Raw genomic sequence first — 25,395 nt, 5'->3', positions numbered from 1 at the left:
ACAAAAAAGTGAACAGTGACAATACTAAACGGGAACATATTCATTTACATAAACCAGTGACTATTTGGGGACTAATAGTTAGTGTAAGGGGTTAACAGCCATAATGGGTTAACTGTGTGGGATTACTCAGGTTACTCCCTTTCCCACTATGTGATGTAGGATGCCTATGCAGAAAGGATAGCCACTCCCCAGTAGGTCTTGTGACCAGTCATGTCATCATAAGGAGATGGGAGGGTATATATACTGTAGCTCCCCTGAATGTTCTAGAACCAGGTTCCTCGGGAGTGGTAGCTGGAGAGGGCCTCACTGTGAGTCATGTATATAAGTTTATGTGTAACGTTATATGTACTAAGGATGTCTTGTCACCTTTACTGTTTTCAGTTAGGGAACGTGCCCCATTCAGTTAGCGCCTATAGCAATGACCCAAGGGTGTTCTCATTCCGGAATAGGAGTAAGCATGTGCTCAGCAGGAGTCTCAGAGAAGTAGCTCTGGAGCATAATTGGATAGCCCCCTCCCCCCCAACAGGTCCTTAGTAAACTCCCGATCCAATATGCATGGACAAGGTAGGCAGTACACAGAGTGACAGGATACTGATCCCAGAGAAGTAGAGTGTACTTATCATCATCATTTATTTATTTTAGTACAAACAACCCTCCACTTAAGTGGTCATCGCAATACTTTACAGTTAAACAAATTTAAAATGATATACATTTGTTTTGTTACACAGGAAAAATATATGAGGGGGGAAGGTGGGGAAATGGGACAAGTGCTCTTGCTACAGTCAGAGTGGTAGATATGGTGCAAGGAGCAAATCGCGTAGAAAACAATATCGTCTAGAACAAGAAGAAAATAGCCCCTGTACTCAGCACCGGCGCTCTTTCCTTCGGAGAGCCTACTCCCCCAACAGTGGCCCTCTTGAGATGGGGCACTATTGATGAATTGCAGGAGATAGCCAATCTGACTAACACTAAGGGACACAAGTATCCGTGCCTCCCCAGCGTATGTGTGACAACTACAAGGGGGATGAGGCCTAAAGAAGCCTAAATACTGTACCTCCCTAGTGTAGGAGTGAGAGCTACATGGGGAGGAAGCACAGAGTAACCGTATTATTTGCTACAAGTTAAGTTAATGTAAAGTACGTTTTGTATGGCGAGCATTATCAACAGCTGTGAATAAGATCGTTTGTACTATAAAAGTTCCTGGTGCCCATTATTTTATCTGCACATCCACGCTCAGCCTTCATAGACCCAACACCATGACAAGGTATGAGATACGAAGCATTGCCATGTACTGTATATAGTCCATCTGATCTAAACTCCTTTTAGGGCCAGACGAGGAGGGTTACATCACATACACCTTTCGTTGAATCACAGTATTCAATGTTTTTTTATATATATATATATATGTGTTTATTACAGTTTCAATACCCGTTCTCTTTCATGCTGGCACTCGCAGGATATCTCAAAATAGTGAAGACGTTTCAAATCACTAAAAATGAGGAAAACTGTACTGTGAGGCGCCAAACGTAAATACTGCTATTAAAGCAAATTCAATACGTGTTAATATAACAAAGTAAATAATAAACAATATACTATCTAAACAATACTGAACCAAATAAAACCGTGAACAGTGTCTTTAAGTGATTGTCCAAATTATTCCATTGTTGTTGAAAGGATCCTGATGGGACTCGGCATATGAAAAGAGAAAAACATAACCTACTGTAGTGTGATACTGTATAAAAAGAGCAGGATAAACCTAATAGTTAAGGAATGGATGTACGTCAACGGGTTGTTGTCCGTCCGCACTTCGAAGGCGACACCGTACAGGTAATCATGGAGTTTATCCACGATTCCCACTTGAGAGTGAGGAACTCCAACTTGTGGACAGGATAATACTGCTCGCTGGGAGTCCAACTGCGGCTGACGTAGGCTAATGGTCGAAGGCCAGCCGGGTACTTCTGGTGCAGGACAGCAGCTAGGCCGTTGAAGCTCGCATCCACATGAAGTATGTAGGGTGCTCGGGATCGGCATACGCAAGAACGGGCGCCTCCGTTAAGCTCTTCTTCAGGCCCACGAACACCGTTTCATAGGTGGCCGTCCACTTTCCGCCCTGTATCCTCGGGGTTATATTTTGAGAAGGTTGTTGAGGACCTTTGCTTTGCTGGAATATCCCTCCACAAAGCGGCGATAATATCCGCAGAAGGCTAGGAAGGAGCGCAGCTCCATGACGTTCTCTGGTCTTGGCCAATTCACCAGGGCTTTGACTTTGGCGGGATCGGTGGCGATTCCATCCGCAGATAGTATGTGTCCCACGTAGGTCGGCGGCCGAAATGATTTTCTTAGAGAGCAGTATCTACAGGGATAGTTGGAGCATGCGGACAAATGCAGATAATTCCTCTCCCTCCTCCCTCCTTTTGGTGGAGAGTCTTGAACTGAGCCAGGAGCTCGTCCTCGTCGTCTTCGCTGGTATAAGATTGGGTTAAGAGTTCCACTAACGCGTGAGCGTTAACGCCTCCCTCTGTGCCTCGGTGCATCCGTACTAGTTGCGCGGCCGGGAGTCAGAGGCATTCGGCCAGCCTGTCTCTTAACGGCCTCTGAGCAAGACCACTTGTCTACCATGTGGAGAGCGTGCTCCCTTCCGGTCTCGAACCCTTCTTCTCCTAAAGGTTGTGGGCACTATCGCAAAGAAGGCCTTGAGTTTTCTGTAATTCTGCGACTGTGAAGACATAGTTAAGGCCTCCACTAGTTGCGGTAGGGTCACTCCCAGTGCGGAGTCGCCACTTGATAAGCGACCATCATTTCCAGCCCCTGGACTAAGGGTGGGTGACTGTGGGAGGACTCCCGGCCCAGCTCAGGGCCCTTTGTGTGGAACTTGGGGGGAAGGTTACCCGGGGTAGGGGTATGTCTACCTTTTTGGGGGTACTGGAGACTGGCGCATTAGTTGGCCATCCCCCGGGGAGAGGGGGAAAGGAGGGCATTGCGGCTTGAGAAGGGGGCTCTGAGGAAAGTCCTGGGGTGAACATTTCCCGGATCTCTATTAACTCAGGATATATGAGCAGGTAGCCTTCGGGTGGGGCCTCTGGGGTATTGAGAGTCTGTGGGCATCTATTCGGCATATTTTTTAACCCGCCGTTAGTAATATGGTGCTCCACTGATATATGGGCCCTCTAATCCATGCTTTGCTTAGACCGAGGAGTTGTTTTAGGTGGTCCCAGATCTCTGTTTGGGACATGAGAGTGGGGACATTCTCCACTGCAACCACGTGGCTGGGGGGGTTCTTTGACCTTGAAGGCCCAGGCATGGACCTCCTGTCTTGAGGGCACCAGCATGGTGGAGAATTAGATTGACTTCATTTGGACTGCTGAGTAGGACACCACAGGTCTGAGATCTCAGAAGCGCCTCCAAATGTAGCCCTCTTTCTCCTTACTAAAGAGTCTACCGGTACTGCCGTTACCTGTTGACTCACAGAAGGCCAGAGCCTCCGCCACAGGGAGCCTGGGGTGATCAGATGTACACATTGGTGCAGCACTTCCACCTAAAAGGGATCCTGACGCAGCAGGATAAGCCCCTCCCAGGAACAATACCAGTAATACACACACTTTATTTATAATAACCTTTAATATGAACCATAAACAGTACCCTGTACCACACAGTATAACAACCCCAACTCTGTACCACCAATGACTGTACCCAAAGTACATTAGGTGCTAGGCACCAATACCCTGATGTCCTTTTCCCCAATGTCTGGACCCACCAAAGAGTGTAGGGAGTAGTGCTACCCTGTGAATTGTTGGTGCACTTTGTGAGGTATCTGCAGAGTACTCCAGTACTCGGTGCGGCCGACATAGCGATGGGGATCTGCCTATCCAGCAACGTCACCGTCCACGATGGCATCCGCCTCTGCATTGGGTGGTCTCCGTTAGGAGGGTCCAACCTTTAATAGTCTCTGTACGTAGGTGGTCTGATCCCAGACAACAGGGCCACAATCACCATGCGGCTTCTGTGTCCCTGACACTACTCAGTAAATGGGAAAGCGCCCTATCTAAGGGGGCCTTCCCTGAAGCAACCACAAGCTATTGTTTGTCGGGGCCTAGCTGGGGCCTAAGGGGGAATATACTAGGCCTAGTCTCAGAGCTCTGACAATACCTGCTTGATCCAGCTCCCTCTTCCGACTGGCGTGGTCCCGCTGAGCACGCCAATGTATCAGTCTCTCCTGCTCCTGCCCCATAGCCTTCTGGGGGCTGTAGTTCCTGCGGAGCACCTTCACTAATGGCCGCCGGCTATATCTATAGTCCAGCGCCTCCGCAGGGTGTACTAAGATGGCCACCGGACCTAACAGAGCACAGCGCATGCGCAACTCCCTTGCGCATGTGCGCCTATTCATTATGATGATGCCCTGTACCGGGAGCCGCCGGCGACCCGCTCGCCAACCTGAAGGCCTGCCGGCTGCACGCGCACTTCTCTGCCGGAAACCGCACGCCCCAGCAGCGCTCCCGGAGGCAAGGGGGCAGGGAAGCCCAGAGGTGGAACCTGGCCACATATATATATATATAAAGTCAGCACTCGCAGGTCTTTTAAAATGAGAAAGGTCCCAGGTGAGCACCGAAATGTTGAATGTTACATTAAAGAACTTTGCACTTTAAAAGACCCACAAGTGCTGGCCTCTCTTTATCAAATGCTTAATATTTGCTTAGCACCAAGGCGAGAAAATACTCTGAATCAAGAGTTCACTTTTCTCTCAGAGTGTGTGTGTGTGTGTGTGTGTGTGTGTGTGTGTGTGTGTGTGTGTGTGTGTGTGTGTGTGTGTGTGTGTGTGTGTGTGTGTGTGTGTGTGTGTGTGTGTGTGTGTGTGTGTATATATATATATCATACATTTTAAGTTATGGTGGGTGAAAAAGGCGACAGAAAACCTCCACCGTTAGCATATAGCCAATAAAGAATATCACTTGTGAGCGCATTCACATGTCTTAGACAGGTCTGCAACCCTGCCTTTCACCATTATCACCTAGCATACAGTGCTCCCACTGCAGCAAGGATACAGTTCCTAACTGGGCGAAACGCATAGTGTTGTTTTTTGGTCCTGGAGGCGATCCGTACCTAACCATCCCTGCAGCCGTGACGTCACACGCTCCGACGGGCGCGAGAAGAGCAGAGACAAGCTTCAGTAACAGCCCACGAGAAGTGGAAGAACTAAGGGAGGCGGTGAGCAGTGCGGTGACCCTTCAATTCACTTCTTTAAGTGTTATATGCCTGATTTTAACTTGCACATTTGAAGGGGGTCCCTGACAGCACACATCATACACGGGTAGCAGCCCTTCTTGCAAACGCTTCTTTATTCATCTGCATCTTGTGAGTAAGCTGGGCTTATGAGCCAAGAATAGACAACGTGCCTTACTTCAGATTTCCAAACATCTGCACTTATATTTTATTATTTTGTTTATCTTTTCTCCCTCATATGCTCCCCCTGGGTTGCTTATGAATACCCTTTTCATCTTGGAACCCGTGAAGACAGGTCCCACCAGAGGGTTTGAGCTGGGATACTAAATTTTCACTTATTTATTTGTCACTACTATATTATTCTTTATATATGTGATTTATATTGGTTCTACACATTCACGGTTTTTTTATTTCACTTTTAGTTGTTCGCGCCTTAATATTCACCTTCACGATTCACTCTAGTAGCTTATACTTAGACCTTTCTCAAGTTTAAGTATAAATCGAAAAATTGATCTATTAATAAATCACGGATTACTTTATCTTTACAGTCCTGTGAGTGCCTGAATATATATATATATATATATATATATATATATATATATATATATATATATATATTGTTTCCCCATTTTTAAAAATTCATTCCAGCAGCCTCCTTCTAAACTTCCGTAGCCCTTTCTTGACGGGAGAGTCCCTCTGCAAATGCCTGCTGCTTGGGATACAACAACATGGCACATATTGTAGACGCAGGTGACGCTTTAGTTTCCAGTCTGATGATGTCGCTGCCCTGAAAGCCAATACAGTAAACAGTACAAACAAATCAAGCAGAGGATTCTGGGAGGGGAAATAGCGCCCACAGTGTCCTGGATAGAGCGGCCAATCCTTAAAACTAACATTGTTTGCAAGTCAGCAGAGTTTGAGATTTTGGTGGAAATATACCTTCAACTCATTTGAACCCCTTTTACTCAAGAGAAGGTTAATGCCTGTACGTTTGGTATTGGATAAGTTAAACTCTTTCGGGATTTTTTATTTTCGAAATGACTGTATATATCTTTATAAGAAACATTACCTATTAATGTCCCACTCTCTCGTTGGCTCTACAATTCTGCATTTCATTTCTGATTATTGGTGGCTGTTAAACATTTCTACCCCTCCCCCTCTACCCCTAGTGACAGATTAATTTAGAGATGTCAGAATCTAAATCCATTTGTGACAGTGTAATAAGTCTTGGGTCTGTGAATTGCGATTTAATGCATGAACTGGCAATAACGGGCCTGTTTTCTATATATATATATATTTTTTTTTTTTTCCCCATCTGAAAATAATTTATATTCGTTCACTTTGGATTATTTAAAAATGGGTCATTAAGAGAAAATTCCTCAAACATTAAACAGTAAAACATAGTTTCATGGCAACAAAGATGCATAAATGAGCTTTAATGGTCTTATGTTACAAAATCCAAAAGGTTGCATTTTTAGGTAAATTGACACAGCCCCAATATCGTTAACTCTTTATATTGCTTAAAGCAGCAAATCACCCTAACTAACCTCCATTTTGTTTCCCACCGGACTGGAATGGGGGTGGGGGTGGGGGAAGGGACCGCCAAAACCGCACTATTTCAACTCTGGGAACCCCCAGGTTTTTAAAGGGGACTGAAATGGCCCACTAATAGGAAGCCCCGCCCCCAACCGATAATGTTGCAGCTTCCGATTCGTCCATTTTGTTTCCCCTGAGGAACATTTAAATCAGGTACCTTCCCCAGTAAGTGTCTCGGTAACCAGGGGGTCCCCCGAGCTGGAAACAGTTGTGGCTTACTCAGGGCGACCCATGGTTTCCATTGTGTAAAAAAACTGAAGAGGAAACTGCTCCTTCAATGCAAAAAAGGGGATCTTTAGTTATGCTTACTCACCTACTCCCAGGGGATTCACTAATTGGTAGACAGCAAGTGTTTTAAACTGTGCAAGTCTGAGAGTTCTTTCATATAAAGACACCGAGTCTGTAAACAGTGACACTGAGTTCGAATCAGGGGAACCAGGTTCAATTCCCGGTGTCGGCTCCTTATGACATTGGGCAGGTAATTTTATCTCCCTGTGCCTCAAGAGATTGCAAGCTCTTCCGGGCAGGGACAGTGTCTGTAACAATTCCTATGTGCTGCGTACTGCGCGCTATACTGTAATTGTGACGCGCTTTGAGTCTCATTGGGAGAAAAGCGCCATATGAAAGTTATTATTATATAATGATGAAAGAGAGAAGCAGGGTAGGTTCTGCTCGTGAGACAGGGGCCAGGTGAATATTTATTGTTAGCGTAAGATCAGTGCCGGTCCGAGACACTTCCACGCCCCGGACAGGCTAAAATTGTGTCGCCCCTCTTCCTGACTATGACGCCACGTGGCGAACCGCTGCCATGACCATGTGATGCCATGTGACGTCCCGTTCTCATGGAAACGCGTCACAACGTGATGTCGGGACGCTGATAGAGGAGGCCGCAAAAAGGTAAGTGCCACATTCTTACCCTTTTGTCCTGCGCAGCCTCGTCGGTGTTAGGGCGCCTTCGGGGGCCCCCGCGCTGCCTCCTCCTGTTGGTGCCGGGATCCAAATTCCACCCGACAGGAGAGGGGAGAGCTGGAAGAGGGAGCTGGGCAGTCTCCGAACCGGCACAGGACCGTACCACTGCACATTTCAAGGTAGGGAGTGTGTCTGTAGCTGGGGGAGGTGCATGCATGTGTATGTAGCTGGGGGAGGTGCATGCATGTGTATGTAGCTGGGGGAGGTGCATGCATGTGTATGTAGCTGGGGGAGGTGCATGCATGTGTATATAGCTGGGGGAGTTCTTACTTTATGCGGAGCGGCCTTCCTTCTGCAGTGTCACGTTGTGAACGCGACTTTGTTACGCTGTGACGTCATGACGCTGCAGGAGGACGGACTCCGCTGCCGGCATGCTGCCTTGAGCCCCACCAAAGGTTTAAGTTGGTGCCCCGGGCAAGTTCCCGTCCAGCCCGCCCCCCAATCCAGCACTGTGTTAAACCCCACCCTTTGCGAGTTGCCTAACCTAGTCTATCTCTTGATAGAAATGAGTTGTCTATCACTATATCCAAGGTCAATACAAGGAACTCCCAAGGAGAAATGGTCTTCAAAGTAATGGCAGTTATCGTGTGGGATTTACTACCTATATGGAGTGTGATGGCAGATACAGTAGATATCTTTAAGAAAAGTTTAGACATCTACATAGAAAGGGAAGGTGCACAGGGATATGTAGAATAAGTTAAACATAGGAGAAATCCGATTGCTATTACTGTGATCAGGAATGATATTTTTTTGTTCTTTATGACCCATAATTAGCAAATGTTTTACTGTATTTGGGGTTTTTGTTATTTTGCTTTGCACTGGATGAATAAATAGGTAATAACAGAATGGGTATCTCACCAGTTACGATTTAACAAAAGTAGAACTTGGACGAGAAAAAAAAAAAAGAGGAGCAGTGGGGGGAATTCTATTTAATTAATTATAATGTTATTATTATATCTTTTATTAATAAAATATATAATGGTGTATGGAGTAATGGAGTATGGTGGTAGTGGCCCTGCGGGGTTACACATAGAAAGTAGTGATGCTCGAGGAATATAAATACAAAGTAATGGCACTGTGGGGTTTTATACTTATACAGTTTGCCTACTGTGGGTTGATTAAATAAAAAAGTTGTGGCACTCCAGGGTGACAAGTAAAAAGAAATACAGGCATCCTGAGATCGTAAATAAAAAAAAGCAGCGAGGATGTAAAAAATAAAAATAGTGATTATTTTGGGATAATAAGTCAAAAAGTGGCAATTTGGAAGCATAAAAAAAAATAGTACGGGTACAATAGAATTGTAAATAAAATAGTAGTGGTACTTTGGACCCTCTAAAACAGGGCTGGGCAAACTGAGGGGCGCCGAGATTTTCTGGCGGCGGTGGCGAGGGGGTGCGGTGCTTACAGAGGCCCCGCGCTCTTCCCCACAACACTTAAATGAAATACCGGGGTAGCGCTTGAGGCCAGTAAAGTCCCTTACCTTCTCTCCGGCGGCTTCTGGTGACGTGTCACCATGGCAATGTGACGTCAGAAAACTCTGGAGAAAAGGAAAGGGGGGGGGGCGCGAACAGGGGAGAGAGCAGCAGGGGGGCGCAGACAAAAACATTTGCGCATCCCTGCTCTAAACCAGGGGTAGCCAACTCTAGTCCTCAAGGGCCACCAACAGTTCAGCTTTTCAAGATATCCCTGCTTCAGCACAGGTGGCTCAGTCAAAAACTGAGCAACTGATTGAGCTACCTGTGCTGAAGCAGGGATAACCTCAAAACCTGACCTGTTGGTGGCCCTTGAGAACTGCAGTTGGCTACCCGTGCTCTAAGCCATTGCTTTTTGACCTCTGGATACACTACTAGAAAATTTACCTTGGCTGGCTGTCCGGCCGGCCACAAAGACAGACACCTAAGAGAATGTCCCAGACGCCTTTTCGGAGCCTGAAACAAATGTACTGTTACATTTCCACGTGCGTTCTGTAATTATTTCAATGTCTTCAGCTCCCAGCGCTCGCTGTTCACAGCTCCTAATTGCAGCAAAGTCAAACATCACCCCTTGTGTGTTGACATAAATCAGCAGGGCTGTACCCCGGAGACCTGCAGTCGTGTGTTGTGTGCGTTTAAAAAGAATACAAATCTTCTACGCACTTCCTGCAGATTCCTTCTCCATAGGAAAATAATCTCTTTCAGACACCTCCGGAAGGGCAGACCACTTTATCTGGATAAGTGCTCCTAATTCCATGATTCATGTTGCAAATGTAAAATTCGACTCTGTTCATATTTCATGGTTGGACAATGGCATTGTAGAACATGTTTAAAGCTGCAGACCAAGCAATATCCTACATGTGTATTTTTAAAATAAATCAGTTCTGTACTATGGGAAAAAAAATGTTACAAGTATTTTAAAACAACTCTGATTTACATTTTAAATGTAATATCATGTAACAAGCGGTTTTTGTTTCTATAGCAACCATTTACAAAGTCACATCCCCTTCCTCTTCTGAAACAGGCTCTGGCACACCCCTTTTTGAGCCCTGCCCTCTCTCTAGCAGTGCACCAATTGTATCTAGTGACTGCCTGGTCACATGATCTCCTCCCCAGAACTTTGCATCTTTGGTTCTCTTCTACTGCACTGACAGCCATTTAGTGAACCCCCTAGCCGAATCTTCGCCAATCGATCACAGGAGAACGGAGCGATCGGCAACTTAGCTAATTATCAAAGTGTGGATTGTATTAATGTGCAACAAAGGTGTAAAAAAGGTGCTACTCCCTATAAATAACAAGTGACTAAACGTGATTTATGGTGCAGTGATTTGACTCACAAGTGGAAAAACAATCAAATGTAATAACCCCCTGCTTCAACCCTCCGTGGGGTTGTTTTCACTCTTCCCCAAATGGTAGAATTTGTATCACACGATCCAGGGGGAGCATAGGGGAAAAAAGACATAAAAAACACTTTAAGTGTAGAGATATAAACAGTGCTGGGAATAATCCTATTAATCTTGGCTCCTGTGTTATTCCTACTCACAAGAAGATGGAAGTTTTCAGGCAATAGAGATCAATATGCGGACGAAGAGATATCACTGGCCTCCGTTACTCAGGGGATGTACCTCAGCGAGAGAGGGAGAAGAACGCACATAGCACAGATCTGGCAGCAATAACCTTTTATCAATAAACTTATAAAATGCACACTCACAGTGTCTCACAATTAAAACAGCATTTGTTGCTTATAAAAGCTAAGTGACGCGGCCTGGACGAAAGCCCACACCGTCTCTCACCGCACCACCTCCCTCTGGAGCTCCGATCGAATCACCACCTCCGTTTGCAAGCAGCACTGCTTCACTTCCGGCCGCGGAACGATGTCGTCAGTTCCGGTCGCGGAACGATGTCGTCACTTCCGGCCGCGGAACGATGTCGTCACTTCCGGTCGCGGGGCGATATCGTCACTTCCGGTCGCGGGCGATATCGTCACTTCTGGTCGCGGGGCGATATCGTCACTTCCGGTCACGGGGCGACATCGTCACTTCCGGTCGCGGCGTTACAGCGGACAGCAGGTGTATGCGTGGAGTATAGGGGGCGCCTTCTTCCACAGCTACGTCACGTTGTGGGTGGTACAGCTCTACGCGTTTCGCCTGTCGATTGGTTCGGCTTCCTCAGGAGTGGATTGTATTAATGGACATATTAGAGGAGGAAAAAATGAAATAAATAAATAAACCGCAGCTTGGACTGCTGCTTTAACTTGGCAGCCGTGCTTAACACTTTCACTGCCACGGGAGCCTGCCCGGCATGGCGTTAACACAGAGGTGGGCAACTCCTGTCCTCAAGGGCCAACCAACAGGTGAGGTTTTCAGGATATCCCTGCTTCAGCACAGGTGCTCAGCACAGGTGGCTCAGTGTACGAGATACACTAGGGGTAACCAACTCCAGTCGTCAAGAGTTACCAACTGGTCAGGTTTTCAGGATATCCCTGCTTCCGCACAGGTGGCTCAATCAGTCCCTGCTTCAGCACAGGTGGCTGAATCAGACGCTATCTTTGACTGAGCCACCTGTGCTGAAGCAGGGATATCTTGAAAACCTGGCCTGTTGGTCTACTGGGGGACTACCTCAGCATGAGAAAGTTCAAGGGGATAAACCACCAAAGTAAATATCAGCGTCGCTGACTAAGCGCGGTCACAATGTGAACAGAAGTGAAAGTGAGCACGGTAAAACCTCAATTCATTTCACTAAATGTGCAAAGAAATACAAATGACCGTGCAGAAAAGCCCACTCCTGGTTTGCTGTGTCTCAAAGACGCTGCCGCCTCCGCATCACAAATCCATAGAAAAGGGAAAGCGAGCGCACTGCCCCCTCATAGTATAGTAGACAAATATATTCTATTGGCAGTATACAAATATAATTATTAGACGTACAAAAAATGCAGCAATTCTGGCCATTTGACCGTAGCAGTCGGCCTGTCCGCCGCGCGCTCCAGCTCTCCGTAGGTATGTGTGAGGGTACATGTGCAGATCTGGTTATATCAGTGTGTTATTGAATATATGCACGTATATATCACGTGCTGGTATTAGGGGTCAACAGCTATAAATAGCAGAAGGCATCATTAAAACAGCGACCCTCCTCTTCCCCCCCAGAAGCCCATAGGAGTGTAACGCATATAATGTTAACATCTTGCCTCCTGAGCAACTTCTGCTCTTTTTTTCCTTTTGTTTGAGGTTACCATGGCAACCGTTGGGCTGCACTGGGCACTAGGGAGAACTCCATTTTAACTTCCCAAGCGCTTAATATTTCAAATGCTTCTATCTCCTGAACGTAGCCTCAGATTCCGGAAATAAAAACGGCTTTTGAAAAGGACAAGAAGAAAAATGAATAAAATGCATAAATAAAATTGCTACCTGCACGGATCTCTGCTTTAATCCCTCTGCTCACAATATGTATTACTCTGCGGGGCACTATATTGCTCCGCATGTTACCAATCGCTCAGGAAGCTGTTATCATACGTGCTTATAAAACATTAACCCCGAGTCCCCTGGGAACCGTAGATCTTGAATGTAGAGATTATCTTTATGTAGTAGTGAGTAGGCAGGGAAAGGGACCTCCAAATTACCCTTATTTACCAACAATACCTCTGCGGCTGTGCTGTTTTAAGGCCGCAGGTAATATAGTTCAAATAGTTGGAGCTGAAGGAATATATCTTGTATTATGTCACAGCCTTTGATGTGGGATAACCCTGTTCAAATCCCAGTGTCCACTAACCTTGGGAAAGAACCTCTATCTCCCTGTGCCCAAGGCACTACGATTAGGTTGTGATAACGATGTGTGGATACTCCCCATGTGATCTGTGCTCCCGAAGATCACAACTCCCCTTTCTACAAGGGTCAAAGGACGATTCTCTATGGTTGAGCAGTATCAATATATTTATTATATATACATTTTTATATCTGTACACACTCTCTTGTTTATCTGATTTAATAAGCACTTTATTGATTCACCATTAGTATATTCACTATTGTTCTTTGTGAACTGCACTATTAAGAGCGCGGCTAGTGTTTTTTCTGTTTTCACTCAAATTAGATTGTAAGCTCTGTGGCGCAGGGGCTAATTGTGCCTGCAAACCTCCATGTTTAGATGTACAGCACCACAACCACTGACGGCGCTTCATAGGAAAAGCAAATGTTTATTATTATTATTCTTTTTCTTGCACTCGGAGCCAACGCCTCGCGAGTTTATTCTGCGCTGACTCTGGGCTACGTCAACCTCTGCTGTGTGGATCATCACTAAAGAATGGAAAGGAGAAAAGAATATTCCGTCTCGCGTTTATGCCCTTTTTTTATTTTATTTTTTTTCCAGAGCGAAATGATTCCTCTTCTGCCCCCAGGGTGAGGCGGACGAGAAAGTCCAAGGACCTCTGATTTTCCAAGTGTCTGGCCAGTGAATCCTTAGCATGCACATGAGATAAGTGTGGTGTATACTCTGCATGATGCAAGTGTAAGACTTGGGGATGTTCCCTATTAAGCCGGAATGTGAAGGTCACATGTGTTCGGAGCACGCACACTGGCAGCTGGTTGCATGGACCACGCGTGTAGGCTGGATCTATCCAAGGCTTTGCGATCCCAACCTCGTCTTTTTAATGAACTGCTATGTAAATTGGTTGTGATGCTAATGAACTGGAATGCGATTTCCTCCTGCAGCCCACAGTGAATTATTAAAGGGTCAGGCCCCTCCAAGGTTAATTTTGGTTTTTTTTCAAACAATTTATCAGTGCAGTTGGCTTCATTAGAAACATTTTATCCCCCTAAGTAACGGTTTCACTCATTTGCATCTGGTGAAAAATAAATGTTTTGCTTTTTCTCCGGGGCGCGCTGAATTCAAGCGTATCAGCTACTTAGATTTATCTGATTGTCTGCAAAGGAATTGTGAAGCCAAGAACAAATAAGAACAATTTAACGGGGCTTTGAGAAATGACAAACAGTCTTATCAGCAAAATACATTATCTAGAGATTGTAACATTTGCCCTCTCCCCCCCCCCCCACAAAGCTTTAGTTTACAATGGAAATATTACGTTTCAATATATAACAACCTATCAAAGCTTCAAATTGCAATCAGTGTAACCATTCTCGCACGGATGAGACCCAAAAGGTTGAACAAAGCTGTCTGTGAGTAGGGTTACTGGCTCTGCACTTCTTTAACCCAGGCTGTGCTGAAAATCTGTGTAATACGCCAGGCATAAGCTTATAGGGGTCCATGTTAAAATGAACATGAAGTAAAAGTTGACACTGTGTGCTCATTTGCATGTCATTACCCAGAATCCCTGGCGGCAGTGGAAGCACTGTATGCTTGAAGATAATGGGAAAGGGCAGGTGTTTTTATTTGCAATAAATAATTAAAAATACTTATAGTTCTCTGATATGCTGAGTTCAGGCACACCGTTCTGGAGAGCTGAGTGGTAAGGGTTGTTAGTGGCATCAAGACAGGTGAGTGTTCTCCAATGGTAAGATGGGGCAGAAGAGTAGCCGGAAGTACTGAGGTCAGGACAGGTTGCAAACAAAACAGGACAGGACCAGAACAATCGGACACTACAGGGCAGATGGTGAGAACAACAGGTCAAAAGAAACGAATGCCATATAAAGGGAAGAATTCCAGATCCCAGGCTGGGAAGTAACTCAGGCGTAATATCAGGAGATAAGTGGTAACCCTAGATGTTGAAGTGTTATGTACGAGAGGGTATACTACTTTTTTTTATCATGAGGTATACAGAGTAGACATCAGTCAATGAATACACCAGAAGAAATAGTCAGAATGTGGAAGGTGCAACGGGAACAAGGGGGGCACTCAACCCTCCCAAATAATACCCGTGAAAAAATATGTGGTCGATGTGGTTGAGCAACTTTGCTCTACCCGGTTGCATTGTGCCATTTGGACTATCACACTTTATTGTAGTGATTAGGTAGGCTTGGGCTTATTCCCCCTTCTCAACTGACTTATACCTCGGACTGTGCAACAAGGACACTGACAGTTATCCGTCCCCCATACGTTCTGGGGGATAGTCCTTCACCTAGTGAGCCTAGTGCTTTGTTTACTTGTTTAGCATCATCTGGAGGTTTGGGAGAGGGAAGTACCTGTGGTCATTCAGACCGTAGGGAACAGGCCAGAAGGGGTTCATCCCCCGAAACGTTGCCCCCCCCCCCCTCTACTTGGCTTTCATTTGTTTCCTTCACATTTGTTGTTTTCCTTCCACTTCCCTTCCTTCCTCCCCCTCTTTGCCCACATTCCTTAGCCTCCAGTGTACCTTTTCTCCTCAGGTGTCATTCACACCTATAGTATTGTTTGCAGTTGCATTTCCATTTGTTTGTGTATTTATCTGCATACACATTACATTTATACTCTCACTTGATTGTGTGCTAGGAACCATATATTTTTTTTTCACTACTTTTTTATATTACAACTTTCTCCTTTTTTATTTTCCAGCAAATAAAAATGAGTCTACAGAGCACCTCCCCATGTTTAATAGGTTTTCTTGAAATCAGATACAGTAAAACTATTTATTTTATAAATCCACTTTAACCTCTGGGAAACCTTAACCATTAGCAGTGTTGCGATCCCAACTGCATGTCCCTATTATAACTTTGCTCCTCGTAACCCTGAGATGTCCACCCTGCCCTGCTTTTTAAGAAGTAATGTACAAAGTTAGCTGGCCTGGTATATGCAGTGCATTGTCTCCCTCCCATATTAAAGGAGATATTATAAAGTCTTAGCCAATTTAGGCTTCTAGATGAATCATCCCATAACCAGGTTCGGAAGAACATCTAAATTTGATCAGGAGCATCCAGTCCGCCAGATATCCGACTCCAGTCCGGGGTCTCCCATCTTTCTTATTCCATTGGAATACATTATTATTTTAGATTTTTATATAGCCTCTGCCATGCAGGCAGCATATACACAAATATACAGGGAGCATTACGAACATAGGTGTTTACACAATGAAAAAGTTTTTGTGCTTACAATCTGGGATGACGGAAGAGACGGGTGTAGCACCGATATTGGCAGAAAGGCTTACAATTTCACCACCATATAACTGTAACACCCCTATTGCCCCCGCCCCCTTCCCTAAGGGAGATCTGATGGTACTTGTGTATTCTGGTGGGATGGTGCTCACCTGTAGGCTGAGTGCTCCACGGTGGAAGGGGAGATTGGGGACCTCTTCAGTTCTTTCAGCAGGATGCAGCACCTCCATCCTGCAGGACTCCTGCCAGAGGCAGGGTTTGATCCCCACAGGAAACTCTATAGCAGGGGACACATCATGCTGGATACCATATCCATGCAACAGGGGTTTATTGTAGCCAGCTTGTAATAGAACAGGGGATAACTTCAACAGGAACATTTATTTATTTAGTTATAAAATATTTTACCAGGAAGTAATACATTGAGAGTTACCTCTCGTTTTCAAGTATGTCCTGGGCACAGAGTTAAGACAAATAATACATGTTTACAAATAGAGTTACATAATGAGCAGGGTATACATTATATACAAGACATTGCGTGCACAGTTAAAGATAATATATATTATGGGCGTATGAAACAGTTACAGACCAGATTATAATGTGTGACAGCCTTAGATTTGAAAGAACTTAAACTGGTGGTGGATGTGAGTCTCTGTTAGGTTGTTCCAGTTTTGGGGTGCACGGTAAGAGAAGAAGGAACGACCTGATACTTTGTTGAGCCTTGGGACCATGAACAGTCTTTTGGAGTCTGATCTCAGATGATAGGTGCTGCATGTGGTAGGGGTGAGGAGCTTGTTCAGATAGCTGGGTAGCTTGCCCATAAAGAATTTGAAGGCAAGACAGGAAAGGTGAACTTTGCGCCTAGACTCGAGTGATGACCAATCTAGTTCTTTGAGCATTTCGCAGTGATGTGTGTTGTAATTTCATTGGAGAACAAAACGACAAATTGAATTGCAGAGGGTGTCAAGTTTGCCAAGAGTTATATGATGATCAGATTATAATGAGATGTATCACATTCTGCATCTCTAAGTGTCACTTTTTAATCTTGTATTTTGATGTAAAAATCCCGAGCTGGCGTATAAACTTTTCTCGATAACAATTTGCATCAAACGTAAGAAACTCTTTCCTACATTTGACGCAAACAGAAAATGGAGCAAAACACAGTCCCACATTTGCGATGTTGGTACCTTTTGCAGTGATGGGGATAAAAATCAGTGCTTACAAAATATTTGCTCTGTTTGGCAACTCTGGTAGAGATAAAGCTGTCAGTGCGCAGAATGTAAGTGCATTTGTTGAGGGGGAGCTGGGTTTATTACTATACCCCCAGCTAAATTACTGCCCACCGTGCTCCGATTGACATCACAAAAGGATACTCATCTGCTTGTGTCACTGAATGGTTGAGATAGGGTGGATGTATGCATGGTTAAGTGACAGTAGGCGAGTGTTTTGGCTGAATGGTTGAGATAGGGTGAGTGGGTGCATGGTTGAGTGACAGTAGGTATGTGAGTGTTTTGGATGAATGATTGAGGCAGGGTGAGTGGATGCATGGTTGAGTGACAGTAGGTGAGTGTTTTGGCGGAATGGTTGAGATAGGGTGAGTGGATGCATGGTTGAGTGACAGTAGGTATGTGAGTGTTTTGGATGAATGATTGAGGCAGGGTGAGTGGATGCATGGTTGAGTGACAGTAGGTGAGGAGTGATTTGGATGAATGATTGAGATAGGGTGAGTGGATGCAGGGTTGAGTGACAGTAGGTAAGTGAGTGTTTTGGATGAATGATTGAGGCAGGGTGAGTGGATGCAGGGTTGAGTGACAGTAGGTAAGTGAGTGTTTTGGATGAATGATTGAGGTAGGGTGAGTGGATGCATGGTTGAGTGACAGTAGGTAAGTGTTTTGGCTGAATGGTTGAATGACAAGCTGAGAGTGTATGATTGAGTCACAGAAGGTAAGTAAGGTGGTGGGTAAGTGATGGGTGAGCAGAAAAATGGCTGAGTTCCAATGTGTGAATCATTGAGTGACAATAGTTGAGTAAATGGTTGAGTGAATGAACAGTTAAGTGCCAGGTGAGGGTGAAAATGCCCCACAAGCAATGAACCATAACACCCCTTGTCCCCTACTCACATCCCTAGAAAAGGCTATAGTTAAACCTATTGTAGCCATCGAACTGCTTTGGTCCTAATGGGACTGCACTTTTAAAGCTGAGAGAGATGCAGGGTTTTAAAGCACTGTCAACATAAATTATAAATTCTTAATCTTCTTTCGCATGGGACTGGAAGACCATAACTCAGGCACGTAAAACATAATCCGTGAGTGGCTCTCCTTATCCCCGAGCTGGAAAAGCGAGAAGATGACATATGAAATATCAAGTTTAAAAGCCTTTCCGGAGATCAGTTCCCTGGGTTTTAAAGAGTGCCTGAGTGATGGATCCGCTTGTGCTTTGCTTCTGTGAACGAGTTACCCCGGAGAAAAGAAAAAGCATTCACAAGGAGATGGTTAACTAGGCTGTGAAATCAAGAAATCTGATTGGGGAGACGCCAGGATAAATAAAAGCGTTTAACATATTAATAAATCACGATGAGGATGGGGTTCCAAAAGCTGCCCTGGGTTATATGCAAGTGATGAATGTTATGGGGAAACAAATGATCATTTTGATTCAGTGGTTTCATTCTTTGCACTGTTGTGGCAAATCACACAATAAAAGTATAGTAGGTGTAAAAAAAAAAAAAAAAGTGGTAAAAATCAATAATGATACAATTTAGGTTGATAAAGGCCCATATTAACTAAACAGTCTTCTGCCATAAGACACTTTTTGGTGCTGGAAGACACCATAAAGCAGGGGTGGCCAACTCCAGTCCTCAAGGGCCACCAGCCGGCCAGGTATTAAGGATATCTCTGCTTCAGCACAGGTGGCTCAGTCATTATCAGACCAAAGACGAAGCGCTGTACTAGAGCGTGAAACGCGTTGAGGGGGAGATCATGGTGTAGCCTTGTGTGTTATGTGCCAATAAAGTTTTTCATATTCATCCGGAAGTAGCTTGGACTTTTGTCATGCGCAGTTGCGCCGGAATCTTTCCTTTCCATGGCTCAGTCATTATGACTGAGCCACTGATTGAACCACCTGTGCTGAAGCAGGGATATCCCTAATTCCTCGCCTGTTGGTGGCCCTTGAGGACTGGAGTTGGCGCCCCTGCCCTAGAGTTCATTGACTTGAATGAGGAGCCCTAACATGGCCCTAAATATGCTGAAAAGTCACCCACATAGCTCAGACAGGATTGCAAAGGCCATTATATCGCCCATATTTACTAAGCGGTGCTATTCCATAAGTCACCCTCGGGCGCTGGAAGGCACCTTACAGCTCATTGACTTGAATAGGCTGTGTGATGACTACAAGAAGTTATGTTATAGTCTCAAAAATTACACATGTATGTTTGCAAAGAAGGAAAAGCAGTGGTACTCTGTAGAACTGTATACCCCCCCCCCCCCCCCGGTAGCACCAAACTTCCACCGCTGCACAAGAACCGTTACCGGTTTCCCCCATTCCATACCCTCTGGCTGTGAAAGGGTTAAAACAAGATTGCGGGTTAAATCACTTTCAATGTGCATGTATTTCAATAGTGACCGATGACAAATGTATACTACCAGAGATAGTGTAATCATATAAATATATACAAACACATACCATATGTATCTACATGTATACACACAGATGAATGAGGATTGATAGATAAATGGACGATAATAGACACTAAATAGACGTATATAAAATATATATTGTACACAAAAACGCCGCTGACAGATTTTATATATATCAGTGGTGTTTTTGTACATAAACACCACTGAAATTATATATAATACTGTATATAACATTTGCCAATGGTGGTTTTTGTCGGTAAAAAGGTGCCAGAATCCTAGGCAAAGACAAATGTAATTCTATCTGTACTGCTATAAATAAGCTTTCAGCTTTAAATAAAAGGTGTGGTAGAAAAAAACATTTATCTACTTGCAGTTAGTATTCCAGCTTCGTTCTGAATCACTGTATGCAGTCTCTTGTTTATCCCTAAAAAAAAGTGTGTACTGTTCCCCTGATTTCCCCTACAAAAAAATACTGTATTTACACATACATACTGTACATATAAACATACGTGTGTATTTACACCTACATACTGTACATATAAACATACGTGTGTATTTACACCTACATACTGTACATATGAACATACGTGTGTATTTACACCTACATACTGTACATATGAACATACGTGTGTATTTACACCTACATACTGTACATATGAACATACATACGTGTGTATTTACTCCTACATGCTGTACATATAAACACGTGTGTGTGTGTCTGTGTGTTTTATAAGCTTGCAAACACGCACAGCCCCAGTAAGCTCAGAACTTTATAAGCTTGTCCAGAACGTGAGCGGTTAACACCCATTAGATATAATGTTTGGGTTTTCACCAACATCAGATTCTGACATTTTAATAATAGAATAAAAAAAAAAAAAGCTGAGGTTTTTCCAATAGCAGATCTTAGAAATAAGTACAGGCACCGCGGGCGTTTGTGGCTTCTATTTCCAGTTGAGTAATTGTGGCCGATCAGAATTTCCAGACAAGGATTTCCAGCGCTGGCTCAGAACTCTGATTTATTGGGAAATAACACACGTAAAGTGCGAGTCTTACACAATATACGAGAAAAACATGTCCTGCCACAGACAGAGGAAGTGTAATAGGGTCGTTCATACTTGAAGCGCCTCTCCCCTTTATTACACTCGTTCCAGGTATAATGAAGCCCAGGTTAGCTCCAACTATATCAGCAAGAGCGCGGATGAAAGATTGCAATATGTCAGACTTATGCTCAGCTTATTATTCTGTTCCGAGGGTGACTGGCACAGGCTAATTCTCACGCATTACTAATGATTTCAAAACAACTTACATATCTTAAGGCAGGAGTTCTCAACTCCAGTCCTCAAGAACCCCCCCCCCCCCCCCCAACAGGTTTTCAGAATATCCCTGCTTCAGCACAGGTGGTTCAATAAGTCTCTACTTCAGCACAGCTGGCTCAATCAGTGGCGCAGTCTTCAACTGAGCCACTGATTGAGCCACCTGTGCTGAAGCAGGCATATCCTGGAAACCTGACCTGTGGGGGGGGGGGGGGGGGAGGTCAGAGTTGAGAACCCGTCTTAAGGGTCTGTGTGAGAGGACCTTATTGTATAACTTTACCACCCGCCCAAGCGGTGAAGGGCAATCTCTTTTATTTGTCTATATGTCAAGTCACCGCAAATTTCCTAGGGGAAATAAATACAAAAAAGTTAACGATATACATAGTTCATCTGGATATGGTCACGATGATGAGTTTTAGTGTCCTTTTCTTGGTTGGATGAAACATGACAGCTCCTTACAGTCTGCACAGATCTCAATAAAAGAGGAGCCCCAACTATGAGTACAAAGGAAGTGTCAAAAAGTAGTGCAGCGGGTGTCCCGTATGGGTGTCCCGTTTCAAGAAACTCTAACTGGTTAAACTTTGTAGCAAACTTCCCTGGAGCACAGAAATGGACAGGGCCTTTATAAACAGGACCCCTGTGTCTATACACAGCACGTGTTCAAATAAAAAAGTAGTGGTACTCTGGGATTGTTAAAATACAAATCAGTGGTACTCTGCGACCTTCAGTACCATCACACTTTATTACTGCTTCCTTATCTACAAGTCAACCTGCGTCCCGTCTTCCTGATCTGCCGGACAATCGTATTTCCCTTGTGGGCCAGTAACTTTAAAGTGTATCTGCCCCGTCAATATTATTCCTGTCCCCAGCAGGCAGACACCCAGGAATTGTCACACTCGGCGGAATTTAGGTTTGCCAGGTGTCCAGTATTGAACCAGACTGTATTTGAACAATCTATCCAGTACAAAATTAGAGGCAATATTGGACATGTAGTGTTTGTGCCCGGTATTACCTCTCTGGACAGTGACCTGACCAGCTGGGCGGGCCCCAGGATTTCCCCCCCGAGCAGGGAGAGGGCAGGGCTGCTGCTAGGTGGCTGGGCAGCTTCCTCCATCCTGATTGGCTGCATTACCAAGCAGCAGCCAATCAGGAGAAGAGAAGGTGTCAAGAGCCTGAGGGTGGGGCCAAGGAGAGGCAGAAACAGCATGGAGCGGAGAGGGAGGTGTGTGTGTCTAGTGCGTCACACCTTTCACCATTGTGTCCAGTATTTTTGGAGTAGCCACCTGGCAACCCTACCTGAAGTGGGGGGCGAGGAAGGCAGAAAGTGACAAAACGAGAGGAGATCACAGAGAGAGTGATAGCTTCCATGCATCAATCACCAATAATATATACATGTAAATAGAATGTATTCTCTGAAACGTACTGCTTTCCCCTGAAAAAAACCTTTACGTATCTTAAAAAGGAGTTCAATGTGATGCCTTTTACAGGCACAGGACTGAATTCTTAACCTGGGTCTGTGCTGTTGTGCAAAGGGGAGGCAGGAGAGTTGGCTGGTGCCGATGGGTTGGGGGGGAGGGCCTTAATGTGATCTGGAGCAGGAAGAGGAGGGCCCATCTGTACATCTGAGGTTGACAGTAAGCACCCGGAAGAGGCCAGCCCAGCAGCCGTTCCCGAAAGTTGGGCCTGACTTCCGAAATCACTCCAGCCGGACCCAGGACATATGTCCCTGCTCTTCCCCCCCTCCCCATCAAGTGGCCCGGGGTAGAACGCTAAACCTTAGGTCTTTTATATGATTTATATTTTTGATTTCAAAGGCCCAAAGCCTGCAGTATACTGTTAACATGGCAGCTCCTGCTGCTTATTCTCAATTGTTCCACCCCTGCAGGGAGCTGTTTTTCATACAGACTTCAAATAGACTTATCAGAGAAGCTATGTTATCCTGAGCTCGTCCGATAAGGTTCTTTGAAGTCCAATGATGGCATAGGCTATATGTCAATATATGTTCTAGTGCGGCTGAAACAGAAGAGGCAGAGGCCCCAAAATGGCGGTCCAGGACATTTGCCTGCGGCCGTTTCAACGCGACCAAATCTCTGCTGGCGTTTCGCCGCAAGTGACCTCGGCGCCAGGACACTCAGCCGCAGGGCTCTACCTCCTACCATCAAATCCTTAACCCCTTACCCTAAAAGCCCTTACGTTAAGCCCTCACCCTATCTGCTAAAACCCCTAAAGTTAACCCCGTACCCAAACACTTACCTTATTGAAGTATTCGGCGGCGGAGGGTCTTTCTGCGTCCAAAACGTCAGCAGGGACTTGGTCTCGGCAGGATGGCCGCAATCAAATGTTCCATTCCGCCAAAATAGGGCCATCGCCCCAATAAGGGCTGGAGTGCCTCACACAGATTGGTTTTGGTCGTTTCGGTGGGCTCCCCTCTTCCCCAAAATCTTGGCCTGCACACCAATTGGGGAAGCGGGATGGGGAGCCGACCGATACTAGGTAGTGGAGGTAAAGGGGCAGGGCTTGGGGCTTAAATACCCTGTGCCCCGGCCAGAATTTAACCAATTGTCTCTTTTTCCCACTCTCCCATCCCTTGAAATACTTTTATGTTATGTCTAACCATATCTCCAAGTTCTGTCACCAGGTCCACCGCTTAGTCATAGCTGTCACGCCAGCTTATGGGGGCCGGGAAATACTAAGTAGACACCAATTTATGTGGTCAGGCCCGTGGTAAAGTCCTCAGAGGAGATTGGGCAGGCTGGAGGCGCCGATTTATGCGGCCGGGCCGTACTCCTGCCCAAGTCTTAAGAAGCTAGGTGCCAACTTAAGCGTTGGGCCCAGGAAGCCAAAGGGGGGACTGAGTGTGGAGCAATCCCGATCAGGGTGGTGTGAGACCAGCCGGACGCGGCATAAGGGTCTCCCCGCCATACTACTTGCAGGACGCACACGGTCGTTTGCATACAGAGTCTAGCGGGATGGCTGACCATTTTATTTTCCAATGTTGATAGGAATAAAGCTGGAACCTTACTTTACTTCCACAAAAAGTGTGTTGTCTCCTTTGGTAGGTGGGGTAAAATCAAAGGGTAGGCTCCTTAAGCCTTTATGGAAGTATGCGAGGGAGAAACAGGAAGTCCTCTGGCAGCCATGTTTGTTTTATTTTATGAATAATCACATTTAGGTAAGACAAAAAAAAGCAGGCTTTGAACTTTCTATAAATAGGTTTACCCTGTAGCTTGGTGGTTTTCTTGATCAAAATATGCAACAACAAAAAAACTGAAAATCAGTGAGATTTGGTTATTTTACACTCAAAATTGGTATTTTAATGGAATGGTTACATATTTTTATCATTGAGTCTCCGTTAAAATCTATGACACGTCAATGCTAAAAATCAGTGAGATGTGACAGGTCTGGGAGACAGGAATGCAACATTCTTTCTGTATCTAAAGAACGTTTGAGTGTTGTTAATTTGTACCTTTAATTGAGATCCAAGCTCAAATTTACTAAGTGCTGCTGCAACGTCACACACTTTCCGGCGCCCGAAGACAATTTACGGTGAATGGGCCATCGCCGGAAGGTGTCTTATGGAATAGCGCCGTTTACTAAACATGGGCCACAAACACGCCGGAGGAACAAGAGGGAGGAACGAGAGAGAGAAAATATAAATAAGTCTATCGCAGTGCAGATAAAAAGAAATGCTCCGATCCAGGCCTCCGTCTCCATTCTGCGGTTTCCGAGGAGTGTAATTTCATTGTATTTCCTCGCAATCATACTTGAAGTCCTGCAGTACTTCGCTGATTGCTTCCATGGTTTTAATTATCCTATGAGAACGGATGGAAACTATAAATAATATACATCTGGCTTGGATTACTTGCAATATAGAACTTTAGGTAGTGTTTATGAAACACCCAGACTAGGGCTGCACTGAAAGTTTGTCAATGTTAAACAAGCAGTATGAGTTAAAGGTGTTGTCTCACTTACTAATATATCGCGGAGTTGCCAAAAAAGAAGGAAGGGGGGAAAAAGCCATTTAACACGTTCTCTGTAACTTTTATCCGTGTCACTGCCAGAGGACATTGTTGGGAAATTCTTTATAGAGAGCAGCATCAAAAAAATGACATTACATGAATTCTGATTCATTACAGGAAACGATGGGGTATTTTCATAAAGTATGTGATCAGGATGAGAAAAAAAA

The 25,395-nt window shown here is 45.0% G+C and overlaps 1 protein-coding gene across 1 annotated transcript in view; it reads right to left on the bottom strand.

Annotated features, from left to right (window-relative positions):
* Window positions 1-23,751: 23,751 nt before the first annotated feature.
* REX1BD (required for excision 1-B domain containing) overlaps window positions 23,752-25,395 on the bottom strand; it is a 23,999-nt gene continuing 22,355 nt past the window's right edge. Inside the window, exon 5 of the mRNA XM_075610847.1 lies at window positions 23,752-25,021. Within this exon, the coding sequence (XP_075466962.1) occupies window positions 24,949-25,021 (73 nt within the window). The 3' untranslated portion in view covers window positions 23,752-24,948. The remainder of the gene's footprint in view (window positions 25,022-25,395) is intronic.

Source organism: Ascaphus truei, chromosome 8 (assembly GCF_040206685.1).
Source record: "Ascaphus truei isolate aAscTru1 chromosome 8, aAscTru1.hap1, whole genome shotgun sequence".
In the NCBI taxonomy this organism is placed as follows: domain Eukaryota; kingdom Metazoa; phylum Chordata; class Amphibia; order Anura; family Ascaphidae; genus Ascaphus; species Ascaphus truei.
The sequence above is the reverse complement of the archived record's forward strand: the minus strand, read 5'-3'. Positions and strand labels throughout refer to the sequence as shown.